General features: G+C 40.4%; 1 protein-coding gene across 2 annotated transcripts in view; it reads left to right on the top strand.

Annotated features, from left to right (window-relative positions):
• Positions 1 to 25,266, top strand: part of LOC122542322 (myosin-9-like) — a 169,611-nt gene that overhangs the window by 126,768 nt on the left and 17,577 nt on the right. For both annotated transcript variants that reach the window (XM_043679971.2, XM_043679970.2), the window contains 12 exons: positions 1,169 to 1,306; positions 1,457 to 1,580; positions 4,386 to 4,557; positions 4,722 to 4,934; positions 8,360 to 8,504; positions 11,448 to 11,654; positions 15,493 to 15,597; positions 20,169 to 20,321; positions 21,016 to 21,264; positions 21,902 to 22,114; positions 22,706 to 22,918; positions 23,287 to 23,448. In XM_043679971.2, coding sequence (XP_043535906.1) covers positions 1,169 to 1,306; positions 1,457 to 1,580; positions 4,386 to 4,557; positions 4,722 to 4,934; positions 8,360 to 8,504; positions 11,448 to 11,654; positions 15,493 to 15,597; positions 20,169 to 20,321; positions 21,016 to 21,264; positions 21,902 to 22,114; positions 22,706 to 22,918; positions 23,287 to 23,448 — 2,094 coding nt within the window. The remainder of the gene's footprint in view (positions 1 to 1,168; positions 1,307 to 1,456; positions 1,581 to 4,385; positions 4,558 to 4,721; positions 4,935 to 8,359; positions 8,505 to 11,447; positions 11,655 to 15,492; positions 15,598 to 20,168; positions 20,322 to 21,015; positions 21,265 to 21,901; positions 22,115 to 22,705; positions 22,919 to 23,286; positions 23,449 to 25,266) is intronic.

The raw sequence follows: 25,266 nt of genomic DNA, 5'->3' as shown, positions 1-25,266 counted from the left end.
GTATGTTTAATCAAATGCGGTTTGTGCAGAATCGCTCCCACTCTTATGAGGCAATGTGCAACCTGAGTGCAGCAACTGCAACGATGTGAGTTTTTATTCTGGAGTTGGTCTTCTCCCAGTTTAAACCTGCCTTTTCTACATTACCATCCACTCTGACTACTTCCACATTCAGTCAAAAAAGGTTATTTGATCAGTGCCCAGAATTTGAAATTACATCTTTTCTTCTGCTAGAAAGGCTGATGACCCTCGCCTGCCTGGAGCTATCTGGTTTTGAGGTGCCAAGCACGGTTTCACATTTCTGCCTACAGTCCTAAACCAACATTGACAAATGAAGCCTGTCAGTGGGAGTTTAATTAAGGGTGGCTATTTAAAACACTGATTATTTGGAACTTGTGGATGATGAGCTTATCAATTCTTCATCATTATGGCCCTTCCTATGTCTTTGATCACCTTAGTAATTTATACATAGCCAATGGCTTATAACGTATATCTGCGTGAAATAGATTTGTAGACAGGAAAAAAGAACAGACAGTGGTTTTTTTTCACTGTTCTATTTTCTTGATCCATCATTCACAGTTGGTCTGGGGAAAGTCATTAACTCCCCAGGTTAAGCCTGAAAGATACTTGGTTGCAAGGATAGAGAGAGGTTCACTTGTGCTTTTAAGAGAAATTATTTGATTTGTTGGGATATTCATGATTACAGTTTTGCTAGCTGAAATCTTCAGTGAGATTCTTCAAAATCAAAACATGTGGCATTTAGGAGTTAAGGGTAAGCTTTGGCCTGACTGTTCAGTTGGACACATCACTTGTTTCTTTCTTGAATGTAAGTAGGACTAATGGTTTAATTTTAACACATTTGAAGTGTAGCAACTAAAGAACTTCATAAGCCCATAGATTTGGAGGAGGTTGGAAAACAGAATTTGTTTAAAAAATTCTGTCTTCAACTTAGTGAAAAGCTGGTCCAAAGTTTTGAGTTGGAATTGATGGTGCCATGAATCTGGCTGTTGCTAGTGTGTTTATAATATATATTGCCTGTTTGCTGTTCCACGCTTTTGCAAATGAATGGATATGGAGAAGGTGTCTGAATGCTCTGAAGTTGGGAAAAGGTTGCTTATTGTTTTTAGGGAATGTGTGATAATAATGCTCAAGTTAATTTCTGGATTTCCAGGAATTGGAGGAACAACTGGAAGAAGAGGAGGCAACTCGACAAAGGATGCAACTGGAAAAGAGTAATCTTGATTGTAAGATGAAGGCCATGAGTGATGAAATCTTTGTACTGGAAGATCAGAGCAGTAAACTCATGAAGGTTGGTAGTTTTTTAAAAAAAAATGTCTTTATATACAACATATAGTTTCCTCAAATTGAAATAGAAGTTGTGAAGTATCTCCTATAATGACGTTCATTACCTCAGTATATTGGTCTATTTTTAATACACTGTACACATGTGGATCCATAGGAGAAAAAACTGATGGAGGACAGAATAGCAGAGTTCACCACTAACCTTGCAGAAGAAGAAGAGAAGTCCAAAAGTCTGACCAAACTCAAGGCTAAACATGAAACCATGATTACAGACCTGGAAGGTGAGGAATTAAATCAGCCTGTTTACCTGCATCATTATTGTGTATGGTTGTATTAATATATGTATTAAACCTATTTTTGCAGTCTTCGTTCAATTTCGAGTCATGATGCTTGTCATAATTCACCTTGGACCCTGTTTAGGTGGATTGCATTCAATCTTTTGTTTGAAATGATGTTTGAACTCTGGTACTGAAGTTCATCTTGAATATTAATTATTTTATTGCACATTTCTCTGGATGTGGATGTAACAGAAAAGGAATGCTCTGTATTCTTATCCCTAGTTGCATTGAATTTTAATTTTGCATTGAATTTTAAACGCTACTTGCGGAGCGTTTCAGAGAACACCTCTGGGACATCCGGACCAACCAACCCAACCACCCTGTAGCTCAACATTTCAATTCCCCCTCCCACTCCACCAAGGATATGCAGGTCTTTGGACTCCTCCATCGTCAGACCACAACAAAACGACGGTTGGAGGAAGAACGCCTCATCTTCCGGCTAGGAACCCTCCAACCACAAGGGATGAACTCGGATTTCACCAGTTTCCTCATTTCCCCTCCCCCCACCCTGTCTCAGTCAAATCCATCAAATTCAGCACCGCCTTCCTAACCTGAGATCTTCTTCCCGACCTCTCCGCCCCCACCCCAGTCTGACCTATCACCCTCACCTTGACCTCTTTCCACCTATCACATTTCCGACGCCCCTCTCCCAAGTCCCTCCTCCCTACCTTTTATCTTAGCCTGCTGGACAAACTTTCCCCATTCCTGAAGAAGGGCTTATGCCCGAAACGTCGATTCTCCTGTTCCCTGGATGCTGCCTGACCTGCGCTTTTCCGGCAACACATTTCCGTCTCTTTTAATTTTGTGTGCCTATTAGGTGGATTGGCCATGTTAATTTGCCCATAGTGTCCAGGGATGTGTAGGCTAGGAGGATTAGCCATGGTAAATGTGGAGTTATGGGGATAGGGTGGGGTGAATGGTCTCTTTCCACACTGTAAGGATTCTAGGATACTATAATTTTAAAACTGAATAGTTTGCTCATGGTTTTGAGTATGGTGCTGGAAAAGAATGGCATGTCAGGCAGCATCTGAAGAGCAGGAAAATCAACATTTCGGGCATAAGCACTTCATCAGGTTTGCTCTGGCACTTGGATTCACAGAGTCATAGAGATGTACAGCACAGAAACAGACCCTTCAGTCAAACTCATACATGTCGACCAGATATCCTAACCTAATCAATTCCTATTTGCCAGCACTCAGCCCATATCCCTCTAAACCCTTTCTATGCATGCACCCATTCAGATGCCTTTTAACTGCTGCAATTGTACTAGCCTATACCACTTCCTCTGGCAGCTTATTCTAGATACCACCGTCTGTGTGAAAAGGTCCCTTTTATATCTTTCTCCTCTCACCCTAAACCTATGCCCTCCAGTTCTGGACTCCCTCACCCCAGGGAAAATACTTTGTCTATTTATCCTATCCATGCCCCTCTTGATTTTATAAATCTCTATAAGATCACCCCTCAGCCTCCGATGCTCCAGAGAAAACAGCCCCAGCCTATTCAACTTCTCCCTATAGTTCAAATCCTCCAATCCTGGCAACATCCTTGTAAATCTTTTCTGAACCCTTTCAAGTTTCACAACATCCTTCTGATAGGAAGGAGACCAGAATTGAATGCAATATTCCAAAAGTGGCCTAACTAATGTCCTGTACAGCTGCAACATGACCTTCCAACTCCTGTACTCAATACTCTGACCAATAAAGAAAAGCATACCAAATGCTGCCTTCTCTATCCTATCGACCTGCAACTCTACTTTCAAAGAGCTATGAACCTGCACTCCAAGTCTCTTTGTTCAGCAGCACTCCCTAGGACCTTAAAGTGTAAGTCCTGCTCTGATTTGCTTTTTCAAAATGTTGCACCTCACATTTATCTAAATTAAACGCCATCTGCCACTCCTCGGCCCATTGGCAGGATCAAGATCCTGCTCTCCTCTGAGGTAACCACCTTCGCTGGAGGTTTAAAAGGATAATTCAAAATTAATCAGTGTAATTCTGGTTCTACAACATAGTAAGGACAGAAGGTTTGCCACCCTTAAAAAGGATCAGTTGACAACTTTGCAACAATCCTCTGACACCTTGTCATTTTGACTATATTTTCTAAAACTGGAGTTAAACTACTCAAACTGCCATGATGGGATTTCATCTGACCTCGTCTGGATTAATAGTCCTGGTCTCTGAATTAGCAATCCAATATAATCGCTATACTGCCATGTCAGTGAGTGCTTTTTAGCCCTGGAGTATTCTGAAATCACTGTCTCTTTGAAGATAGCCTTGAGTGCTGTGTGTTTGGAGGTGACACAGTTAAGCAATAGGATTTGTGGTAAGTTGTATGTTTTGATGATTGTCAGTTATTAGTCCTGATCAGGGTAGGAAGCTGTTCAGTAATCTGTTTTTCAAGTCAATCTGCTACTTTCTCAACATGTTTTAGAAGCATTTGTAAGGGATAAACATTTATGAAAATTAAGAATTGAGTTAATGGCTGCCAGTTGTCCCCAGACTGATGGCAAAAGTTTGCAGCCGGATTAAAATAGTTCACAGAAGTGAACTATTCTCCCTTTTGAAGGGATACTTTAGTAACCTAGCATGTATTGGGTTCTTTTGTTCATTTGATCAACCTTTGGTCCACAAGAAATGAATTCTGCACGTGTCCCATTTCCATCCTGAACAGGATATGTAATTTGAAATACCAATTGGTTTTGAGGGGATATATACATAAAATCAGCATGGCAGTATGTTTTAATTTTGACAGATCGTTTGAAGAGAGAGGAAAAGCTGCGACAAGAATTGGAGAAGAATCGCCGTAAATTGGAGGGAGACTCGTCTGATTTACATGATCAGATTTCTGAACTGCAACAACAGATTGCAGAACTCCGAGCACTGCTAGCTAAGAAAGAAGAGGAGCTCCAGGCTGCACTGTCCAGGTAAAAATTGCAGTGGAATGGTAAATGGCGAAGATAGCTTTTGTTCTCTTACTACTAATATGTAGAAATTACTTTGACTCCGACACAATTGATTGGAATAAGCAAGACGTGAGTTGGCCAGTTCCAAGAAGCATAAAGTTTAACTGATTTCATATCATCTACAGAATAGATGAAGAAGCTACGCAAAAGAATATTGCCCTGAAGAAAATCCGTGAACTGGAATCTCACATTAGTGAGTTGCAGGAGGATTTGGAATCTGAGAAAGTTGCTAGAGCTAAGGCTGATAAACAGAAAAGAGATCTTGGTGAGGAATTGGAGGCTTTGAAAACCGAACTGGAAGATACACTTGACTCTACTGCTGCCCAACAAGAACTCAGGTAACCCGAAGAATAATAACTACAATATCACATTTCAATACTACCTATAAAGTTCAATTTTAAAGAAGGTATATGATGGCAGAGCAGTGAAAGTTGTCCACAGGGACCTTAAACAAGGTCTTTGATAAAGTTCTACATGGTAGACTGCTTGGTAGAGTTGTATCACATGGGATACAGGAAGAGCTAGCCAGTTCGATACAAAATTGGCATCCTTAAAGGAGGTAGAATGGTGGAGGGTTGTTGCTCAGACTGGAGGCCTGTGACCAGTGTGCCACAAGGATCTGTGCTGGGTCCTCTGTTCTTTGATATTTACATAAACTATTTGGATGAGCGTATAGGAAGCTTGTTTAGTAAGTTGGCAGATGACTCCAAAATTGGTGGTATAGTGGGCAATGAAGATGATTTATCTAAGAATACTATGGGATCTTAATCAACTGGACCTCTGGCCTGAGGAATGGCAGATGGAATTTAATTCCGATAAATGCAAGGTGTTACGTTTTTAAGACCGACCAGGGCAGGACTTCACAGTTAATGGTAGGGTCCTGGAGAGTGTTGTCAAACAGAGATCTAGGGGTACAGATACATAGTTCCATGAAAGTGGCGTCATAGGTAAGCAAGATAGTAAAGAAGGCATTTGGCGCACTTGCCTTCAGTCAGAGCATTGAGTAAGAGAGTTGAGATGTCATGTTTCAGTTGTACAAGACATTGCCTTCAGATCCTGGCTTCAAGAATCCAAATGATTCCTCATATTGCATGAAAATTGGGAAATGTTGAATAATGGCCCAATTTCTTTACATTCATAAGTTTTCTTGAGTTTAAATCCCTTAAAGCCGAGTGGCTCCACTTGTTCGTTATCTGATTTTTGTTTGATGTAAATGCCTTCTGGCAGTAAGTAGAATACGTGACCGTACTATCTGGGAGGAAATGGGAAGAAAGTTAGCAGAAGAAAGTCCTTCTATTTATTAAAACTTTGCTGACAATATTTATGAGCAGTCACTTGCTTTTAAAACAAGCATGTCTTGTGGTGACAAGGAGTCAAGTTCGAACTGGCACTCCTATTCCCTGTGTGTGTCGAATCTGGGGAGATTTACCCTCTGCTTTTTAGGTCTAAAGTGAATGACCCACATTTTTCTCATTTTTGACTATTAACTTAAACTATTGATAGATTTATGGAATATATTCTTTAATCTACAAGTTCTATTATACTTTAATATAGTTATGTGATTACTGCTTTGTCCGGAGACTCACTGAAGATATTACTGAGTATGGCGACGAAACGTCTGAAAATGAATTCCAGTTCAGCGAGCAAACTTACATTCAGAACCTCCACCTGAGCTACAAATCTTCTCGCTATTACTAAATTTAGATGTGTAGTTTTCTAACGTAGCATCTAGCTCAGCACTGAATTATTGAATGTAGGAGAGTAATTCCCAACTAGGAATGAAGACTCTAGAGGCAGGCAGGCAGGATTCAGGCAAGTGGAAGATTTTTATTCAAGCAGAAACTGACTGACTGCAGGGTAAAGGCCAAAGGATCTTCCCTGAATCTGGCTTGACATAGAAAAGCAATTTTTTCCTTAGTCTTTGGCTCAGATTGGAAGATAGATCAATAACATTTCAACTCCCCCTCCCACTCCACCGAGGATATGCAGGTCATTGGACTCATCCACCGCCAAACCACAACAACCCGACGGTCGGAGGAGGAGCGTCTTATCTTCCGACTGGGAACCCTCCAACCGCAGGGGATGAACTTGGACTTCACCAGTTTCTTCATCCCCCCTCCCCCCACCCTGTCTCAGCCGGATCCTTCCAGCCCGGCACCGCCTTCCTGACCTGCAGTCTTCTTCTTGACCTCTCCGCCTCCACCCTACTCCGACCTATCACCCTCACCTTGACCTCTTTCCACCTATCACATTTCCAACTCCCCTCCTCCAAGTCCCTCCTCCCTACCTTTTATCTTCTCCTGCTGAACACTCTCTGCTCATTCCTGAAGAAGGGCCTGTGCCCGAAACGTCGAATCTCCTGTTCCCTGGATGCTGCCTGACCTGCTGTGCTGTTCCAGCAATAAAGTTTCAACAATAACACACTGACCTTACAGCATAAAGCAGTATTCTTATACATTTTTGAGTTACAGCGATTGCATACAACACTGTCACTATGTCCTTCCCCCTTAGTCTCTATACCCAATCCTATGAGACACCTAATCCATGATGGGAAACCCCAGGTTCCCATGATCTTATGGTGCTTAGCAGACACTATAATCTTCTATGTATCCTATTCATTCTCTTTCCAGAGTTACTAGCTATACTCCTTTGGGTCTGTCTCAGGCTGTCTTACCTCTAAGGACAGCCTTAATTCTGTAATTTCATTGTATTTCCTACTGACCTAATTATATATGTAAAAATGCAAAAGATATTTAGTTTTAACTTGCTATAACATTTGTAATGGTGATTTCTATTATAATGTTAGTTATAAAGTGTAAAGTTTAGCCCTTTTGTGGTTAGTAGTTGCAAACAATCTATTTTATTAAGCGTGGAAGTGAAGTCATTCTGTAATTAATCCTACATCTAGGTTTAAATGCTTTTCCCTTAATACTTGTATTATGCTTTTATCTTGAAAGCTACCCCTATGATTCGCTGAAGAATCTTTAACAGGAGTCTATTTTTTAATATTCTGAAGTATTCCTAAAAACTAATTTCTACAAATTAACTTTAGCTGTTGTTCTGGTAGCTGTTTAGGGAGTTAATAGGCTGTATCTCTCACCTGGTGTTTATTCATTAGTTTGGGCAGCTATTCTTTCATTAATGAAGCTGGGATTAGTCACTTGTCTGTTTTGTAGGCATGCTTTTATCAAACTGTCTGGAACTGGCTGTTAGTAGTGTTTGTCTTCTCAGCCATTTAGTGTTTTAGTGCAAGGGTGGGCTGGCTGGCCTGTCTTGGCCATTTTGAGAGAGCAGACATGGGCCATTTTGGTCTGAGAATGTGTGGTACACCCCTCCATTAAGGACCTAACATACAATCTTGGCCATTACTGATCACACCAATCAATTAAAATTCCTTCACATTGCTCCTGTTCTCTTTCTTCGGCTTGACTATTTCCCAACCTGGTCAATAGTTTGTTTTTAATTCTATAGGCTTCACGTCAATTGCGGTCCCTTTATTAAAGGACATGAGCAAATCTTCTGGAAATCCATATAAATGACATCCATAAATGTTGTCATGTCCATTTCTATTGTCTCCTCTTCAAAACAAATTAAAATCAATGGGATCCTTTTCTTCCGTTTGTGGTAATTAACACTGAATTGCATCTGGTATCTGTTTTAATACTACAAAACATGGCTTTTTCTATACACATGTATTCATCATTTTAAATTTGTTACTATCTTTTTATCCGCTCTCTTCCTCCTTCATTTATAATTGTTAAAGAGCAAAACGGGAGCAAGAAGTGAGTCAGATGAAGAGAGCCCTGGAAGATGAAGCAAAAACCCATGAATTACAGATTCAGGAAATGAGACAAAAACACTCTCAGATTGTGGAAGATCTGTCTGAGCAACTTGAACAGACAAAACGGGTATGTTAATTTCTTTATTGGTTTGATACTTAAAGTTCAGAGATGCTGTGTCTGAGGCATAACTACTTGCATGCTGAAGCAGTCCGTACACAAATTTAGTGAGACCCGAACATTATTCTGGCTTGGGCTCATGTGTTGCACGTAATATCGCCTGGTACTTGCCTTGTGTGAATGGCCATCTCCAACAAAAGAGAATTTGATCGTTGCTGCTTCAAATTCAATACTATCAGCATCACTGAATAGCCCATTATCAACATTCTGGGGGTTATCATGATCAGAAACTGAAGTGGACTAGTCACAAGTACTGTAGCTATAAGAACAGGTCAGAGGCAAGGAATCTTTGTAGTGAGTAACTTGTCTTCTTACTCCCCAGTGTCTGACTACCTTCTGCAAAGCACAAATCAGGAGCATGTTAGTACACTTGCCACTTGGATGAGTACAACACCTCAAGCTTGACACGATCGAGGACAAAGCAGTCTATTTGATTAGTACCACATCCATAGCATCTAATCCTCCTCCTACTGTCACTTGGTAGCAGCAATGCATGCCATCTACAAGATATACTGTAGAAATTCACCAAGGCTACTGAGACAGCACCTTCCAAGCCAGCAAACGCTATTAGAAACATTGGAACACCAACTACAAATTCTCCTCCAAACCACTTAGCATCCATTTGGAAATGTATCATTGTTTTGACATTGTCACAATGTCAAAATCCTGGAATTCCCTCCCTCACCACATTGTCGATGTACCTATCAAATGGACTGCAACGGCTTAAGAAAGCAGCTCATCACCACCTTGAGGGCATCTAGGAGTGGGCAATAAATGTTGGCACATCCCAAATTGCCCTAGAACTGAGTGGCACAATTTCAAAGGATGATTACGTGAACCATGTTAATTTGATCTGGGGTCATATGCAGGTCAAGATCAGAAATTTCTTTCCCTTAAGATCATTAGTGAACCATATGAGTTTTACAAAAATCTGTAGTTGCATAGTCACCATTACTGAGACTAGCTTTCAATTACTATTCTTTTCATGTATTGAATTTAAATTTTATTTGAACCAAAGTCCAAATATTTTAAACTCAAGTATTGCCCAAAATAGGGCAAAGTAATGCTACACAGATATTCCAATTCGGAATATCATGTGGGAACAAACCACCTAACAATTGTGTAATTAATTTTCTTTGCACTGTTACAATGTTGTCAAGAGTTTGATAGAACTCAGTAAGGTAGGAACAAAAAAATGGTCTAGATACATTTATGCATAAGTGTAAATAGTTCTTTGTATAATATACAAACTGGCCCTAAGCTGATAGATAAAACTCTGGATGGGAGGCTCAATTTTGCTGGACTGCCAGATCTACTTGGACAGTGCATCTCAGCTAACCTGGCAACGACTAATGTTTCAGGATGAATGGGAAATTGTTCAACCTTTCCCTGCACGCCAAACCAAAACCATCTTGAGTTCAGTCATCAATCTTCACTACGTAGATGACAGCTGCATGTTCACACACTCAGGTCGTTTGACAAACCATTATTGACACATTCACTGGGCCTTATTGAGAATGGGTTTCACATTAAATATATGGAAAAGTAAGGTTCTTTACCAGCCCACTCCTGCCACACAACAGTGTCCCTGACCATCAAAATCTACATCATGGATTATTTTCCATAACTTCGAAGCTTCCTTTAAATGTGAACAGCCATTGAGAATGCAATCCAACGTTGACACCAGTACAGCCTTCCGATGCCTAAGAAGAAGAGTATTTGAAGTCAGAGCCTGAAACCCAGCACAAAGCTTATGTTCCAAAGGGCAACCCTAGTCCCCGCCCTTCTGTATTCATCAGAACCGTGGGCCAGACATGTTAAATCCCTGCAGAGGTACCACCAGCATTGTCTTTGCAAAATCTAATGGGAGGACAGGCATGTCAATGTGTGCTGTATCTCTCAGGCTAATGTCCCCATTATTGAGGTACTGGTCACATGTGACTCAAGATTCACTGAATAATTGCCCAACTCCAAGCTCCGCAATAGTAAGCGAGTAGTGAGTACAGAGTAAGTACTAAGTGATTTCCAAAGACAGAAAGAAGGATAATATGCTATTCTTGCCAATGTCTATGCTGTTTCTGTTGTCTTTTTCCTAAATTAGGTTTAAAAAAAATTATTTGTAGAAAATAACATGAAAATTGAATAGTGTTTAGTTGTATTTGAGTTATAATTTGCAGTTCATTTTAAAATTTATCCACGTGTGGTACAAATTTAAAGCAATTACTATCACTATTAACATATCTTTTCCTTCTGCCTTGCAGATCTATCTCATAAAATTACATGGTACATGCAGTACTGAAATAGGCTCTCTTTCATTCATTTACATTTGTCTTGTCCTTTCAGCATATCCTTTCACTCATTTTTCACAAACTTGTTTAGTTTCCTTTGGAATATATCTAAACTGTTTACTTAAATCTCTTCTTGTGGTAGCAAGCTCTATATTTTAGCTATGTTTTAGGAAATTTCTGCCTGCACCCTATTGACTTTATTCCCAACTATCCTATATTTATTGTTTTGCTTTCCCCCACAATTGAATATATATATTCTCCACAGCTACCCTTTCCAACCTATCTATAAATTTGTCAGGTCTCAGTCTTTCCAAATAACACTACTTTCAGTTCTGATACCAATTTTATATATAAATGTGCATCATCGTATTTGTTTCTATATGTGATCTCCAGAATGTGGCCAGAACTGCATGCAGCACTTATGTGGCTTGGAAGATGAAGAGTAAATAAATTAACTTGCAGTGGTGCATGATAACAATACTCAACACACTGAATATTAATCCAATTAACATCTTCCTGTAATAAAGGAAATGAGTGTTATAAATTTGGGTCTTGCTGTGAGCTAAGTTTGACAAACTTAAATTGACTCTGCTACTCTCTACAGTTCAAAACTGGACTGGAGAAAACCAAACAGGCCCTGGAGAATGAACGCAATGAGGTTAGCACTGAAGTGAAGCGTCTGATGCAGGCTAAAGCTGAATCTGAGCACAAGCGGAAGAAGCTGGAGACCCAATTGCAGGAACTCCAAGTTAAAAATACAGATGGGGATCGTTCCCGAACTGAGCTGATTGAAAAAGTCAACAAGTTGCAGGTGAATGCACGAGCTGGGTATTGCTATTCGTTGGTGAAATTAAGTTAATATATTCTAATACAGGTACTTCTCCTATTACAGCAAAACCTTGCTTAATAAATTCGTTAATATGAATAATGGGGCCTATGGGAAAAGTGGGGTTAGGAGCAGCAAAATGTGTTACTCATGATTGCTCAAAAATCATCCAAAAGTGTCACGCAAAGTTTTAGCTCAGCCTGAAGGAAAATTGAAATCCGATTTATTAACGTAAAACAAAAGTAAATTTAACACAGTACATCTTAAAAAAAACCTAAGAAAGCTGCTCTCTGTACAGTACCTGTCACACAAAGCTGCTTTGTCAGCTGACATTGGGGAGCGTACAGAATGAAATCAAGACTGGCACTGATGTACGGCACGAAGGCCAGCACTAACATTGCGCATGTGCAGAATAGCACAAAATGTTCAGCGCGGACATTGCACATACACACAACCCACAGATTTTGGTGTGTTAATTGCATGCGCAGAACATTGCTGAGATTTCAGCCACATGCATAGAACGAAGCGCACAAACCAATCCTTGCTGGAATCACGCTATTGCCAATGGAGGTAAGTGTTCTCCAAAATACTGTTCCCTATTTCTTCAGCGACATTGTAGTCAAGTTGAGCTGCCCAACTGTGCGTTGTCCCAGAACTATCTATATTTGAATTTTTTTACTTTATAAATACTTTTATAATATCAAGTATATTTGTAATCAGTATTGTTTGAAAATCCCAGTACTTTTGTCTACATTTGCTCCATTCCATAATCAGCCCCAGTATCAGCTGACAGTACTGGAGAATTGGCAACAAGAAGGCATCATGTGTTTTTATGTCAGAATTTACCATTATGTGCAAATCCAAAGTTTCTAGCCTTTCATCTTCTAAAGGGTATCAATGAGTTCCCAACACATATTTATGGGAATGGCAAGAGCTAATTGTAATCAGTCGATCAGCATGTTGACCATAATTGTGTGGTGTTGATCCTGCTTTTTAGGGTTTCTTTTAAATTATCAATTGTATTGGTTGAAGGTGTCTTGACTAGCTTTCCTTTTGCCCACTGCTCCCCATTTCCCCTCTTTGAATTGACATGATGTCATGAGCAGGAATCCAGTGCTAGCTTGCCCAAGTGTCTGTTACTGCGTGACCCTAAGCAATGAGTGGTGATTTGAGATTAAAACAGCATAGAGCTGCAGACGTTATGCCTGATTTACACGTAATGCAGAAATGCTGAAATAACACTCAGGACTGCAGATGCTGGAGATCTGAAACAAAACCAAAAACACTGGAGAAACTCAGTGGAGAGAAACGATTGACATTTTGAGACCAGTGATTCTTCAGAACCTAGAAGCAGCTCAGAAAATGTAGAATTTTTGCTGATGAACAGGACAGTGGGAAAGAGTGAGTGGCAAAGTGGACATGAGTCCCGAGAGAGAAAAAAGGAATGGTAGGCTAAGGGATTGTTGGTAGTAAAACAGGGAAGAAGAAAAACTAGATGGGTAACAATGGGGACCAGGTAGTTAAAAATGGATTGGCTGTGCTGAAAGCAACCCATTTCATGATGGTACCTGCGGTTGTGGGGTAGGCGATAGACATAGATGTTCATGCTCTGATTATTGAACTTTAAGTCAAAAGTATGTACAGTATCATGTTGAAAATGAAGTATTGTTCCTCCAGCTTGCATTGAGCTGGCTGGAGCACTGCAGTGGACTGAAATGATAAATGTTAGCCTAGGAACATTGCTGAAGTGACAGATAACTCTGTTCCCCTCACTTATTCTAACCTGTTTCCCAATGAACTGACTGCATTCTGTGCTCTCCAATCCAACCCTGACTTTATAATTAGACAAGGGTAGTAGTGTCATTGTCTAATGTACTGACATCTATGTTTGGAGGCTGACCAGTAGCTCTTGGACATGGCCTCCAATTACTGTACCATCGAACATAATGCTGTGTCCTTGACTGTCATTAACCTCATTTTCATCTGGACTCTTCCCTTCCCAACAGTGTCTGAGCTTATTGTTCTCTTACCCAATACAACCACTTCTGCCATCTTATCAAAATCCACAAATAGGACTGTCTTGGTGAACCAATTATTTCTATCTGTCTGGTCCCATGGAACTTATTTCTTCCTTTCTGGACTTTTTGTTTCCTCCCCAATGTCTAATTCCATCCCACTTGCATCTAATTCTGGCACTTTGCATCATTTTCCAGTTTACGGACACCAGCTGCCATCTCTTTACCATAGGTATGTATTCCTGTACATGGCAAATCCCATCAGGATAATCCAGAGATTCTAAATTTCCTCCTCGAAAGAAAGACTGAACCATCCTCTGGCCAAACTCATCTTCACTTGACACTTCCCCCTTTAACTCTTTTTTTTTTTGGAAAGAAGGTGATGCCGAGTTATTTGCATGGGCCCTAGTTATGCCTGTGTCTTTGTGGGTATGTAGATCATTTCTTGTCCTACATCTACTAGGGTGTCTTCCCACAAGGTATCTCTCAGGTACCTTGATGACATAATTGGTGCTACTTTCCCTGGAATTGGGAAAGCTTGCTATCAACAACCATCTTCATAGGATCATAGAATCCCTACAGTGTGGAAGCAGGCCATTTGGCCCATCATGACCACACTACCTTTCCAAATACCCCTCAATTAGCATGGTTAATCTCCTATGCTGCATGTTTGAACTGTGGGAAGAAGCCAGAGCACCAAGAGGAAACCCACGCTGACACAGGGAGAATGTGCAAATTCCACACAGACCGGAGAATGGAACCTGGGTCCCTGGTGCTGTGAGGCAGCAGTGCTAACCGCTGTGCCACCGTACTGCCCAAATTGTCTGCCTACCTTTTTTTCTCCTCTGCCTGAGTTCTAACCTCATTAGGAGAAAGTGAGGATCGCAGATGCTAGATTAGAGTCCGATGTGTGGTGCTGGAAAAGTACAGCAGGTCAGGCAGCATCCAAGGAGCGGGAGAATCAATGCTTCGGGCATAAGCCCTTCATCAAGAATGAGACTAATTCCTCCGCCTCATTCCTAATGAAGGCCTTCTGCCCGAAACATTGATTTTCCTGCTGCACAGATGCTGCCTGACCTGCTATGTTTTTCCAGTGCCACACTCTGGACTTCTGTCCTTGCCAGCCCACTCCCCTCTACCCCTCCCTCACAAAAAATCAACACAAAAACCTAGCTGCTTCTAATTCTGAACACAGGTTACTGGCCTCGATTGTTTTCTCTCCACAAATGCTGCCAGACCTGTTGAGTTTGTCTAACAATTTGTTTTTGTTTCAGAAATTCTGAAGCTAGTGCAGTGCTCAGACCTCTCAACTTGGTGAGGGTTGTGTCAGCTATGCAGTTAGTGGATAGAATATGGAGCTTAAATTCATTTTTCTACGTAGCTTATATATCCATACCTGTTGCAAAAGCTATTCAAAAATGCAGATTATTAATTGCTGAAAGTATGGATCATTTCTTTCCTTGGTAAGAGAATTGAGCGTAGTTTTGATAGGGTATCATTTAACTTGCTGTTCTTCAGAGCCACAGTTTGAGATCATTGAAGAAGTCGCTGCCGGATGTGCTTCACAATTCAGAGACTGATGCTGCTTTCTGTCTTGGTTTCCAGTATGTTTGAATTAGTAGTTTTTTGCACGTTTCTGTGCGCTATAAAATGTGGTTGTGATTTGGAAAGTATCAGAGGTCTGGAAGCAAGCATGTGGGAATGGAAACGAAAATGGTCAGACACCCTAGCTTCAAAGTGGGAATTTGTTCATAGATCTTGCTGTTAAGTAGAATACCTGGTGACTGAAATATTTATTTTGTGTTCAGAGTGAGTTGGACAATGTTACTTCGCTAATGAATCAGGCGGAAAGCAAGACAATTAAACTAACCAAGGACCACAGTACCCTGGAATCCCAACTACAGGACACACAGGTATGAGACAGTTATCTGTTTTGAATAATTTTGCGAAAACCCTTGCTTAACTCACTTATTCTGTAATTGTATATCTAGAAATTCTATGAAGAGATAAAATGAGATTTAAGCAAACACCTTCAAAGTGGCAAAGATTAGTAGCAAACCAGAGAATAGGGAAAGTTTTTTTTTCAAAGCCAACAAAAAATTACTAAAAGAAATTGAGAAAATAAACAAATAAGGCCAATAAGCAACTAACACAAGAATGAACATTAAGAGCTTCTTTAAATATATAAAATGGTACCGAGACCACAGTGAATGGACAGGACTGGCAGCTTAATATTCCAGGACACACATCCTACAGGAAGGACAGAATGGGAGGCAAGAAAGGAGGGGGAGTGGCGCTTTTGATAAGTGGTAGCATTATAGCTGTACTTGGGGAGGATATTCCGGGAAATACATCCACAGAAGTTACTTGGGTGAAACTGAGAAATAAGAAAGGGATGATCACCTTATTGGGATTGTATTATAGCCCCCCTAATAGTCGGAGGGAAACTGAGAAACAAATTTGTAAGGAGATCTGTTATTCCTCAAGAATAATAGGATGGTTATGGTAGGGGATTTTAACTTTCCAAACATTGACTGGGACTGCCATAGTGTTAAAAGTTTAGATGGAGAGGAATTTGTTAAGGGTGTACAAGAAGATTTTCTGTTTCAGTATGTGGATGTACCTACTAGAGAAGTTGCAAAACTTGACCTACTCTTGGGAAATAAGGCAGGGCAGGTGACTGAGGTGTCAATGGGGGGAGCACTTTTGGGGCCAGTGACCATAATTTTATTAGTTTTAAAATAGTGATGGAAAAGGATAGACCAGATCTAAAAGTTGAAGTCCTAAATTGGAGAAAGGCCAATTTTGACGGTATTAGGCAAGAACTTTCAAAAGCTGATTGGGTGCAGATGTTCGTAGGTAAAGGGATGGCTGAAAAACGGGAAGCCTTCAAGAATGAGATAACGAGAGTTCAGAGAAAGGAAAGGTTGGTAGGTGAAGGGAATGCTGGATGACTAAAGAAATTGAGGGTTTGCTTAAGAAAATGAAGGAAGCATACATCAGGTATAGACAGGATAGATCGAGTGAATCCTTAAAGCATGAAGGTAGTAGGTGGATACTTAAGAGGGAAATCAGGAGGGCAAAAAGGGGACATGAGAGAGTTTTGGCAAATAGAGTTCAGGAGAATCCAAAGGGTTTTTACATTAAGAACAAAAGGGTAACTAGGGAGAGAGTAGGGCCCCTCAAAGATCAACACGACGGCCTTTGTGTGGAGCCGTAGGAGATGGGGGAGAAACTGAGTATTTTGCATCAGTGTTTAACGTGGAAAAGGACATGGGAGATATTAGAATATAGGGAAATAGATGGTGACATCTTAAAAAAAAAAAATGTCCATATTACAGAGGAGGAAGTGCTGGATGTCTTGAAATGCATAGAAGTGGATAAATCCCCAGGACCTGATCAGGTATACCCTAGAACTGTGTGGAAAGCTAAGGAAGTGTTTGCGGGGCCTCTTACTGAGACATCTGTATAATCGATAGTCACAGGTGCGGTGCTGGAAGACTGGAGGTTGGCTAACGTGGTGCCACTTTTTAAGAAGGGTGGTAAGGACACGTCAGGAAACTATAGATCAGTGAGCCTGATGTCAGTGGTGGGCAAGTTGTTGGAGGGAATCCTGAGGGACAGGATGTACATGTATTTGAAAAGGTGAAGACTGATTAGGGATAGTCAGCATGGCTTTATGCATGGGAAATCATGTCTCACAAACTTGTTTAAGTTTTTTTTGTAGTAGTAGTAGTACCAAAGAAGATTGATGAGGCCAGAGCAGTAGATGTGATCTATATGGATTTCAGTAAGGCGTTCACTAAGGTTCCCCATGGGAGACTGATTAGCAAGGTTAGATCTCACAGAATACAGGGAGAACTAGCTATTTGGATACAGAACTGGCTCAAAGGTAGAAGACAGAGGGTGGTGGTGGAGGGTTGTTTTTCGGTCTGGAGGTCTGTGACCAGTGGGAGTGCTGGGTCCACTACTTTTCATCATTGTATAAGTTATTTCGATGTGAACATAAGAGGTATAGTTAGTAAGTTTGCAGATGACACCAAAATTGGAGGTGTAGTGGACGTGAAGAAGTTACCTCAGAGGAGAACAGGATCTTTATCAGATGGGCCATTGGGTTGAGAAGTGGCAGATGGAGTTTATTTCAGATAAACGTGAGGTGATGCATTTTGGAAAAGCAAATCTTAGCAGGACTTATACACTTAATGGGAAGGTTCTAGGGAATGTTGCTGAACAAAGAGCTTGGAGAACAAGTTCATAGCTCCTTGACAATGGAGTTGTGTAGGTAGATAGGATAGTGAAGAAGGCGTTTGGTATGCTTTCCTTTATTGGTCAGAGTATTGAGTACAGGAGTTGGGAGGTCATGTTGCAACTGTACAGGACATTGGTTAGGCCACTGTTGGAATATTGCATGGAATTCTGGTCTCCTTCCTGTCGGAAAGATGTTGTGAAACTTGAAAGGGTTCAAAAAAGATGTACAAGGATGTTGCCAGGATTGGAGGATTTGAAATATAGGGTGAGGCTAAATAGATTAGGGCTGTTTCCTTGGAGCGTCGGAGGCTGACGGGTGACCTTTGAGGTTTGTAAAATCATGAGGGACATGGATAGGGTAAATAGACAAAGTCTTTTCCCTGGGGTAAGGGAGTCCAGAACCAGAGGGCATAGACTTTTAGGGTGAGAGGGGAAAGATATGAGAGATTTAAGGGGGGACATTTTCACTCAGTTGCCAGAGGAACTGTTGGTGGCTAGTACAATTACGACAATGAAAAGTTATCTGGTTGGGTATATGAATAGGAAGGGTTTGGAGGGATATGGGCCAGGTCCTAGCAGGTGGGACTAGATTGGGTTGGGATGTCTGGTCAGCATGGACAAGTTGGACCGAAGGGTCTGTTTCTGTGCTGTACATCTCTGACTCTATGAATGCGAAGATTTGTAGCTCAGGTTGAGGTTCTGGATGTAGGTTTGCTCGCTGAGCTGGAAGGTTCACTTTCAGATGTTTCATCACCCCACCAGGTAACATCTTCAGTGAGCCTTCAGATGAAGCACTGCTGGTGTTTCCTGCTTTCTGTTTATATGTTTGGATTTCCTGTGTTGATGCCATTTCCTGTTTTTCTCGGGGGGGGGGGAGGTATTTGGGATCCAAGTCAATGTGTTTGTTGTTAGAGTTCCAATTGGAATGCCATGCTTCTAGGAATTCTCATGCATGTCTCTGTTTGGCTTGTCCTAGGATAGATGTGTTGTCTCGGTCAACGTGGTGTCTGTCCTTACCTGTATGTAACATGCAGAAAATTAGCCACCAGGAGACATGAACATCAACTAGCCACAAAACGACATGACCTCCTCTCTCTAGTATCCTTACATACAGATAAGGAGGGACACCACTTCAACTGGGACAATACATCTATCCTCTGACAAGACAAACTGACACTCACGAGAATTCCTCTCAGCATGGCATTCCAACCGGAACACTCTCAACAAACACATTGACTTGGATCCCATTTATCACCCCTGAGAAAAATAACAGGAAATGACATCTCCGACCCAAAGAAACCCAAACATGTAGAAAGCAGGAATCATGAACAGTGCTTCGCCTGGACGCTCACTGAAGATGTTACCTAGTAGGGTGATGAAATGTCTGAAAATGAACCTTCCAGCTCAGTGAGCAAACCTACATCCAGAACCACAGTGAATATAAGCTCATTAAAGAACCAGGCTAGGAAAATAAGTGAGGAGCCAGGAAACTGCTGAAGAATTGAGTAAATAATTTTAATCAGTCATCATGTTCAAGGGCATTAATAATCTTCTGAGCCCTTAATAATATTCTTAGAAGAGAGTTCTGTTTGTTTCTATCATTAAAGAAAAATTACTAGGGAAACTAATTGGGCCAAAGACCAATAAATCGCCTTGACCTGATGAGTTCCAACCTCCTATTTTAAAAAACGTAGCTGCGGAGATGATAAATGTCGTAATAGTGGTAGTAATCTTCCAAGAATCCTTAAATTCTGAAAAGGTACAAGAGGATTTGAAAGTGTTTCTCCCTTTATTCAAAAAAGGAGGGAGACAAAAACAAACAGGCAACTGTAGGCCAGTTAGCTTAATGTGTTCTTGGGAATATATAGTCTACAGCAGAAGGAATTTGTGGGTATTGACTAGAGATGGCAAAAAAAAAATGATGCAGAATGGAGAAATTGGATAACCATGTAGACTCGTCTGGTGCATGGAAAAGCTACTTTGAAAGCTTTGTAATAAGCTGTGCTAAATTTTAATGTGGATCTATTTCCTGATGTCCAATTTCTGATGAAATGAAACCACGTTGGAATGAAATCTAATGGTTTAATATTTGTCCAATGCAGATAACTGAATACTTAACAAATTTGATGTGTGAAGCATCATATCTATGAATATATATTTTGGGTGATGTAATTTACTGCTCCATATCCTTGCTCTGTTTTGCTTCATTCACCCATGATGTCTCATCCCTGTACAGGAGCTGCTTCAAGAGGAGACTCGACAGAAGTTGGCTTTTAGTACCAAGTTGAGACACATGGAAGATGAGAACAATCGCCTTCAAGAGCAGCTGGAAGAGGAAGAAGAGGGAAAGAGAAACTTGGAGAAACAGATTGCCAGCATCCACACTCAAGTAAAACGCCTCCTAACACTTCTGTTCTATTTTGTTTCTGTATAGGCACTTGCTGTAAGCACTTCTGTCCTTTCTCCAAGTCTACAGCCACTGAAACATGGTATAATGTCATTTCTAGGAATTTCCTAAATTTCAGCACCTATCATAAATACGATCTTACATGTTAAAATAATGTGCTTTAAATTGTTCTGTTCAATCAAAATCCTCCTTTTTGGAGAAGTTGGAGTAGACGATTAACTTTTGTGCACAATTGTCCACTATAGTTTTTCACCTCTCATTTCAAGCTCTAGTTTTGCTGGCGTGGTTGTCTTGTGCTTGTAGTTGGCAAAATTTAAAGGAGTTTTTCATTATGATGTGCTTTTAAAAAGCTGTTTTGCAGGATCTTGAGGTTTAAGATTTCAGCTTTTGTAATTACCAAAATGCACAAATTATTTCCTCATATTGCAAAATTATAATCAATAAATGCAATGCTAGGGACATGATTATACATTTAATTGATTAACATTGATATTTCTGTTTGCATTTTTCACGTTGTTCGTTCATCTGGCTTTAAATGCCATACTGTGTATCCGAGTAAGCCATTTTCTTATCGTGCATTATGAGAAGTTGTGTTGAACAGATTTAAGCTATAATAATTCATATACACAGGTATAATACATTACAGTTGAATTTTTACTCATTGTAAATATTTCAGTTAGCAGAATCCAAGAAACGCCAGGAAGATGGAAATGCATCATTGGAACTTGCTGAGGAAGTTAAGAGAAAGCTGCAAAAAGACATGGAAGTCTTGACTCAGCGTTATGAAGAGAAAATAGGTGCCTATGACAAGTTAGAGAAGACCAAGAACCGTCTGCAGCAGGAGCTGGATGATCTGATTGTGGGTTTGGACCACCAAAGGCAGACTGTTTCCAATCTTGAGAAGAAACAAAAGAAATTTGACCAGGTGAGGATTGATCCAAAGTCTGTCATTTGGTTTTTAAGCCATTCAATGTTTGTTTATCCTAATATGAAGACAATATTGAGAACAAATTGCAAAAATGGAAGATCCAAAAATTAAAATGTAATGCATATTTTAAAGTATCCAAAGGAACCAATTCAGCATCTGTTTTCAGTTCTAGAGATCGAAATGTACCTTTCCTATCACCTATCAATTTGGTTTGAAATTTGAGGTTTATTGAAGGTGTGAAATCCGAACCGATATTCTTGACTTTGTCAGCAGTAGCTGACAATTTATTTGCGGACAATGTGTAAATTTGTCATTTATCAGAAACTTATCCATTAGAATCAATAGGTTCTAGTGGTAGAAAGGAATCAGAAAATAATGATTTTCAACTATGGGTGTAGTTAGCCATCAAGATTCAAATGTGTTGTACAAGAATGGTACATCTGAACGTGATACATCAATATTAAGATAGTCAACGTCAACTTTTATCTTGTCTAACCTTGCATTAACCCAAATATTAATAAGTTTCAAGAATATTCTCAAAAGTATTACATTAATAGCTTGAGCTGTGTACTTACCCTTTATCTAAAAAAAATTAGTGCAATCCTGTTAAATGGGTCACATCATTCTGTTTCAGATGCTAGCTGAAGAAAAGAACATTTCCTTAAAGAACGCAGAGGAACGGGATCGTGCGCAGGCAGAGGCACGGGAGAAAGAGACTAAAACTTTGTCGCTGACTCGTGCCTTGGAGGCAGCTATGGAGCAGAAAGAAGAGATGGAGAAAATGAGCAAGCTACTGCGTGCAGAGATGGAAGACCTTGTTAGCTCCAAGGATGATGTAGGAAAGAATGTAAGTCGATGCCCCAAGGGTTTAGAGATCTATCCTTTTTAGGTTTCTTCCCTGTTCCAGATTCACAGCACTCCAGTATTTTTTGTATAGCTCTGCGTCATCTTAGGCTATTCAACTATCATTTGATTTCACAACCAATCTTGATTATCATGCCTACCCCTCACATGCACACCTTCTTCAAGAGGTGGTTTAACAGTGATCAAGGTTAGCCTCCAGTTGTGTAGTCTTTATATGCTGGATGAGAAAGCTAGGACCAAGTGTTGCTATTAACTAAATCAGTGAAAACCTTAAGAATACAAAGACCCTCTGGTTTCTGTAGCTTAGTGTGACTTCCAGGCAGCTTTGGAACCAACTCAAGCATGAAATCCACCATTTAGTATCACTTTGAAATGTATTTTATTTTTGATCTCTTAATGAGGTGCTTGTTAGGTTACTATGGAAAATTGTCTCCTCAGCACCCTCCAAATGGAGTGAGAGTCATGTAAATGGCCATACTGTGTGTTACTAAACTTATTGAAAGGAAACTTGGTTTGGTAATCTATTGTAACTTACATAATTTTATTTTACATAATTTTATTTATTTGTGGGCAGGTGCATGAGCTGGAAAAGTCAAAACGCGCTCTGGAGCAGCAGGTGGAAGAGATGAAAACTCAGCTGGAAGAGCTGGAGGATGAGCTCCAGGCCACTGAAGATGCTAAGCTACGACTGGAAGTAAATCTGCAAGCCATGAAAGCTCAGTTTGACAGGGACCTGCTGAGTAAGGATGAGCAGAGTGAAGAAAAGAGGAGGCAGTTAATTAAGCAGGCAAGTACATCCCTTGAGTTGAGTTATCAAGAACTTGACATTAACCTGGAGAAGCTGATTAAAAATACTTATGACACATCTCTGGAGCAAGTGGGATGCTACCACTACACCTCAAATGTCATGACTAGGAAAAGCTGGGCAAAGAACAGACTTTCTAATACCTAATTGAAGTTTTTATCTTGAAAATTTTTGAAATGATCTAGGGATGTCATTCACTGTGACTAGTTGAACTATACGTAATGGCTTCGTCCTGTTCCTTGTCCATCTTAGTGGGAGTAATTTTTTTTTAGTTGATTAGTACACCTTTATTGAATATACCTTTAGAAAGAAACATCATGAATATCTTATTTGCTGCTGATATTTTCCAGGTCCGTGAGATGGAGAGTGAACTGGAAGATGAACGAAAGCAGCGTTCCATGGCTGTTACCGCCAAGAAGAAGCTGGAAATGGATTTGAAGGATTTGGAGGGACAAATTGAAACATCAAACAAAGGTCGTGAGGAAGCCTTGAAGCAGTTCCGCAAACTACAAGTAAGCTTTAGCATAGGGGTATGATAGACTACTTAGCACTGGTCTCTGGACAGATCGCACTTTTCAGTTTGAAATGTCATGAAGGATGCTCAGCATCCGTCCTCAGTAGTGCAGAGTTAAGAAATCTTAACATCCTACCTTGACTGACTTAGGTGTGACATCGGACCCACGTTAATATGGTTGACTTTACCCTATGAAAAGGCATAGCCAGATCAAATTGCATTAACCTAGGCAGTGAAATTGACGTGCAGGCACAGCCCTTTAACCTGCGAAGTTCTACTTATCAACATCTGAGGATATGTACCAAATCTGGGAGAGCTGTCCTTGGCTAGGCCAAGCTGTTGCTTGTCTCATGTATTTCACTGGAGCAGAACCATGTCCCAATAATCAGAACAGACCCACTGTAGGTGGCAGAGCAGTGACCTACAGTTAGAAAGGAGTTGCCCTGTGAGTTCTCACCGTAGGCTCGAACTCTCCAAAGTTTCATTGCATCAGGTTAAACATTTGCAAAGAAGTCTCCTGATTATCATGCAGTGAAGTGCCCTTCCCTGTCTCCACCCATGGACATCCATGATGCACCGTGGGTCCATCAGTAGAAAAAGAATTGTACTCAATTCCTCATAGTCTAGCATGTCCTCACTCAACTGTTACCATCAAACAAATTCAATGAGGACCAGCACAAAATGAGTGTCAACTCATAAAAGCTATCACACAGGACTACTTGCATGTCAAATAGTGGAAGCAGAATGCACAGGCCTAAGTGATTTTGCAACAAATGATCATATCTAAGCTATGGCTTAGAAGACAGTGGGTAGGGGCGGAGGGGTGTTTTTGTTTTTCAGAATGGACACCGGTTACTAATGGTGTTCCACAGAGGATCAGTCTGTGGTGGTTGTTTATATAAATAATCTGGAGGAAAATGTGGATGGTCTGATTTTTGCATGTATGTATGCAGATGACATGAAGATTGTTAGAGTTGCTGATAGTGCTGACCATTGTGAAAAGATACAACAAGATATCGATAGGTGACTTGGGCACAGAAATGGCAGATGGAGTTTAACCTAGACAAATGTGAGGGGATGCATTTTGGAGGATCAAATTTAAGTATGAATTATACTGCAAATGGCAGAACTCTTAGAAACATTAACATACAGAGAGATCTGAGCATGCAGGTCCACAGTTCCCTAAAAGTGGCAATACAGATGGCCAAGGTAATTTAAAAAGGCATATGGCTTGCTTGCCTTGATCAGCCGAGGCATGGCGTACAAGAGTTGATAAACTATTGTGCAGTGATATAAAATCTTTGTCAGGCTACATTTGGAGTATTGTCTGAAGCTTAGGAGAAAGTGCAGAGAAGGTTCACTGGGATGTTGCCTGGTCCTGAGGTCATTGGCAATGAGGTAAGGTTAAAAAGAGAATTATTTTCATTGGAAAGGAGACCTGAGGGGCTGAGATAAGGTGGATAGCAGAGGCTTTTTCCCAGGGTTGAAGTTTCAATTACAAGGTTCAAGGTGAGATGGAGAAAGTTTAAGTAAGATATGTGAGGCATGTTTTTTACACAGAATGGTCAGAGGCTGGATGCATTGCCAGAGGACATGGTGGAAGCAGGCACATTGACATTTTTTCTGGTTTTTTTTTTTTGTTTCTTTATGTAGTCCTATGGCATTTCAATTGTGAATGGTGATGGACAATTAAACAACTCACTAGATTCCTAAAGATCCCCATTCTCAAAGTACGAAAGACAAGACTGAAGTATTTGTATCCATCTTCAGTCAAAAAGGTTTCTGTCTGATGCCATCACAAATGCACTCTTCAATC

This window comes from Chiloscyllium plagiosum, unplaced genomic scaffold (genome assembly GCF_037043375.1).
Source record: "Chiloscyllium plagiosum isolate Xiang-an unplaced genomic scaffold, Cpla_swu_hap1 HiC_scaffold_33, whole genome shotgun sequence".
Classification (NCBI taxonomy): Eukaryota; Metazoa; Chordata; class Chondrichthyes; order Orectolobiformes; family Hemiscylliidae; genus Chiloscyllium; species Chiloscyllium plagiosum.
This window is presented reverse-complemented; position numbering and strand designations above follow the sequence as displayed.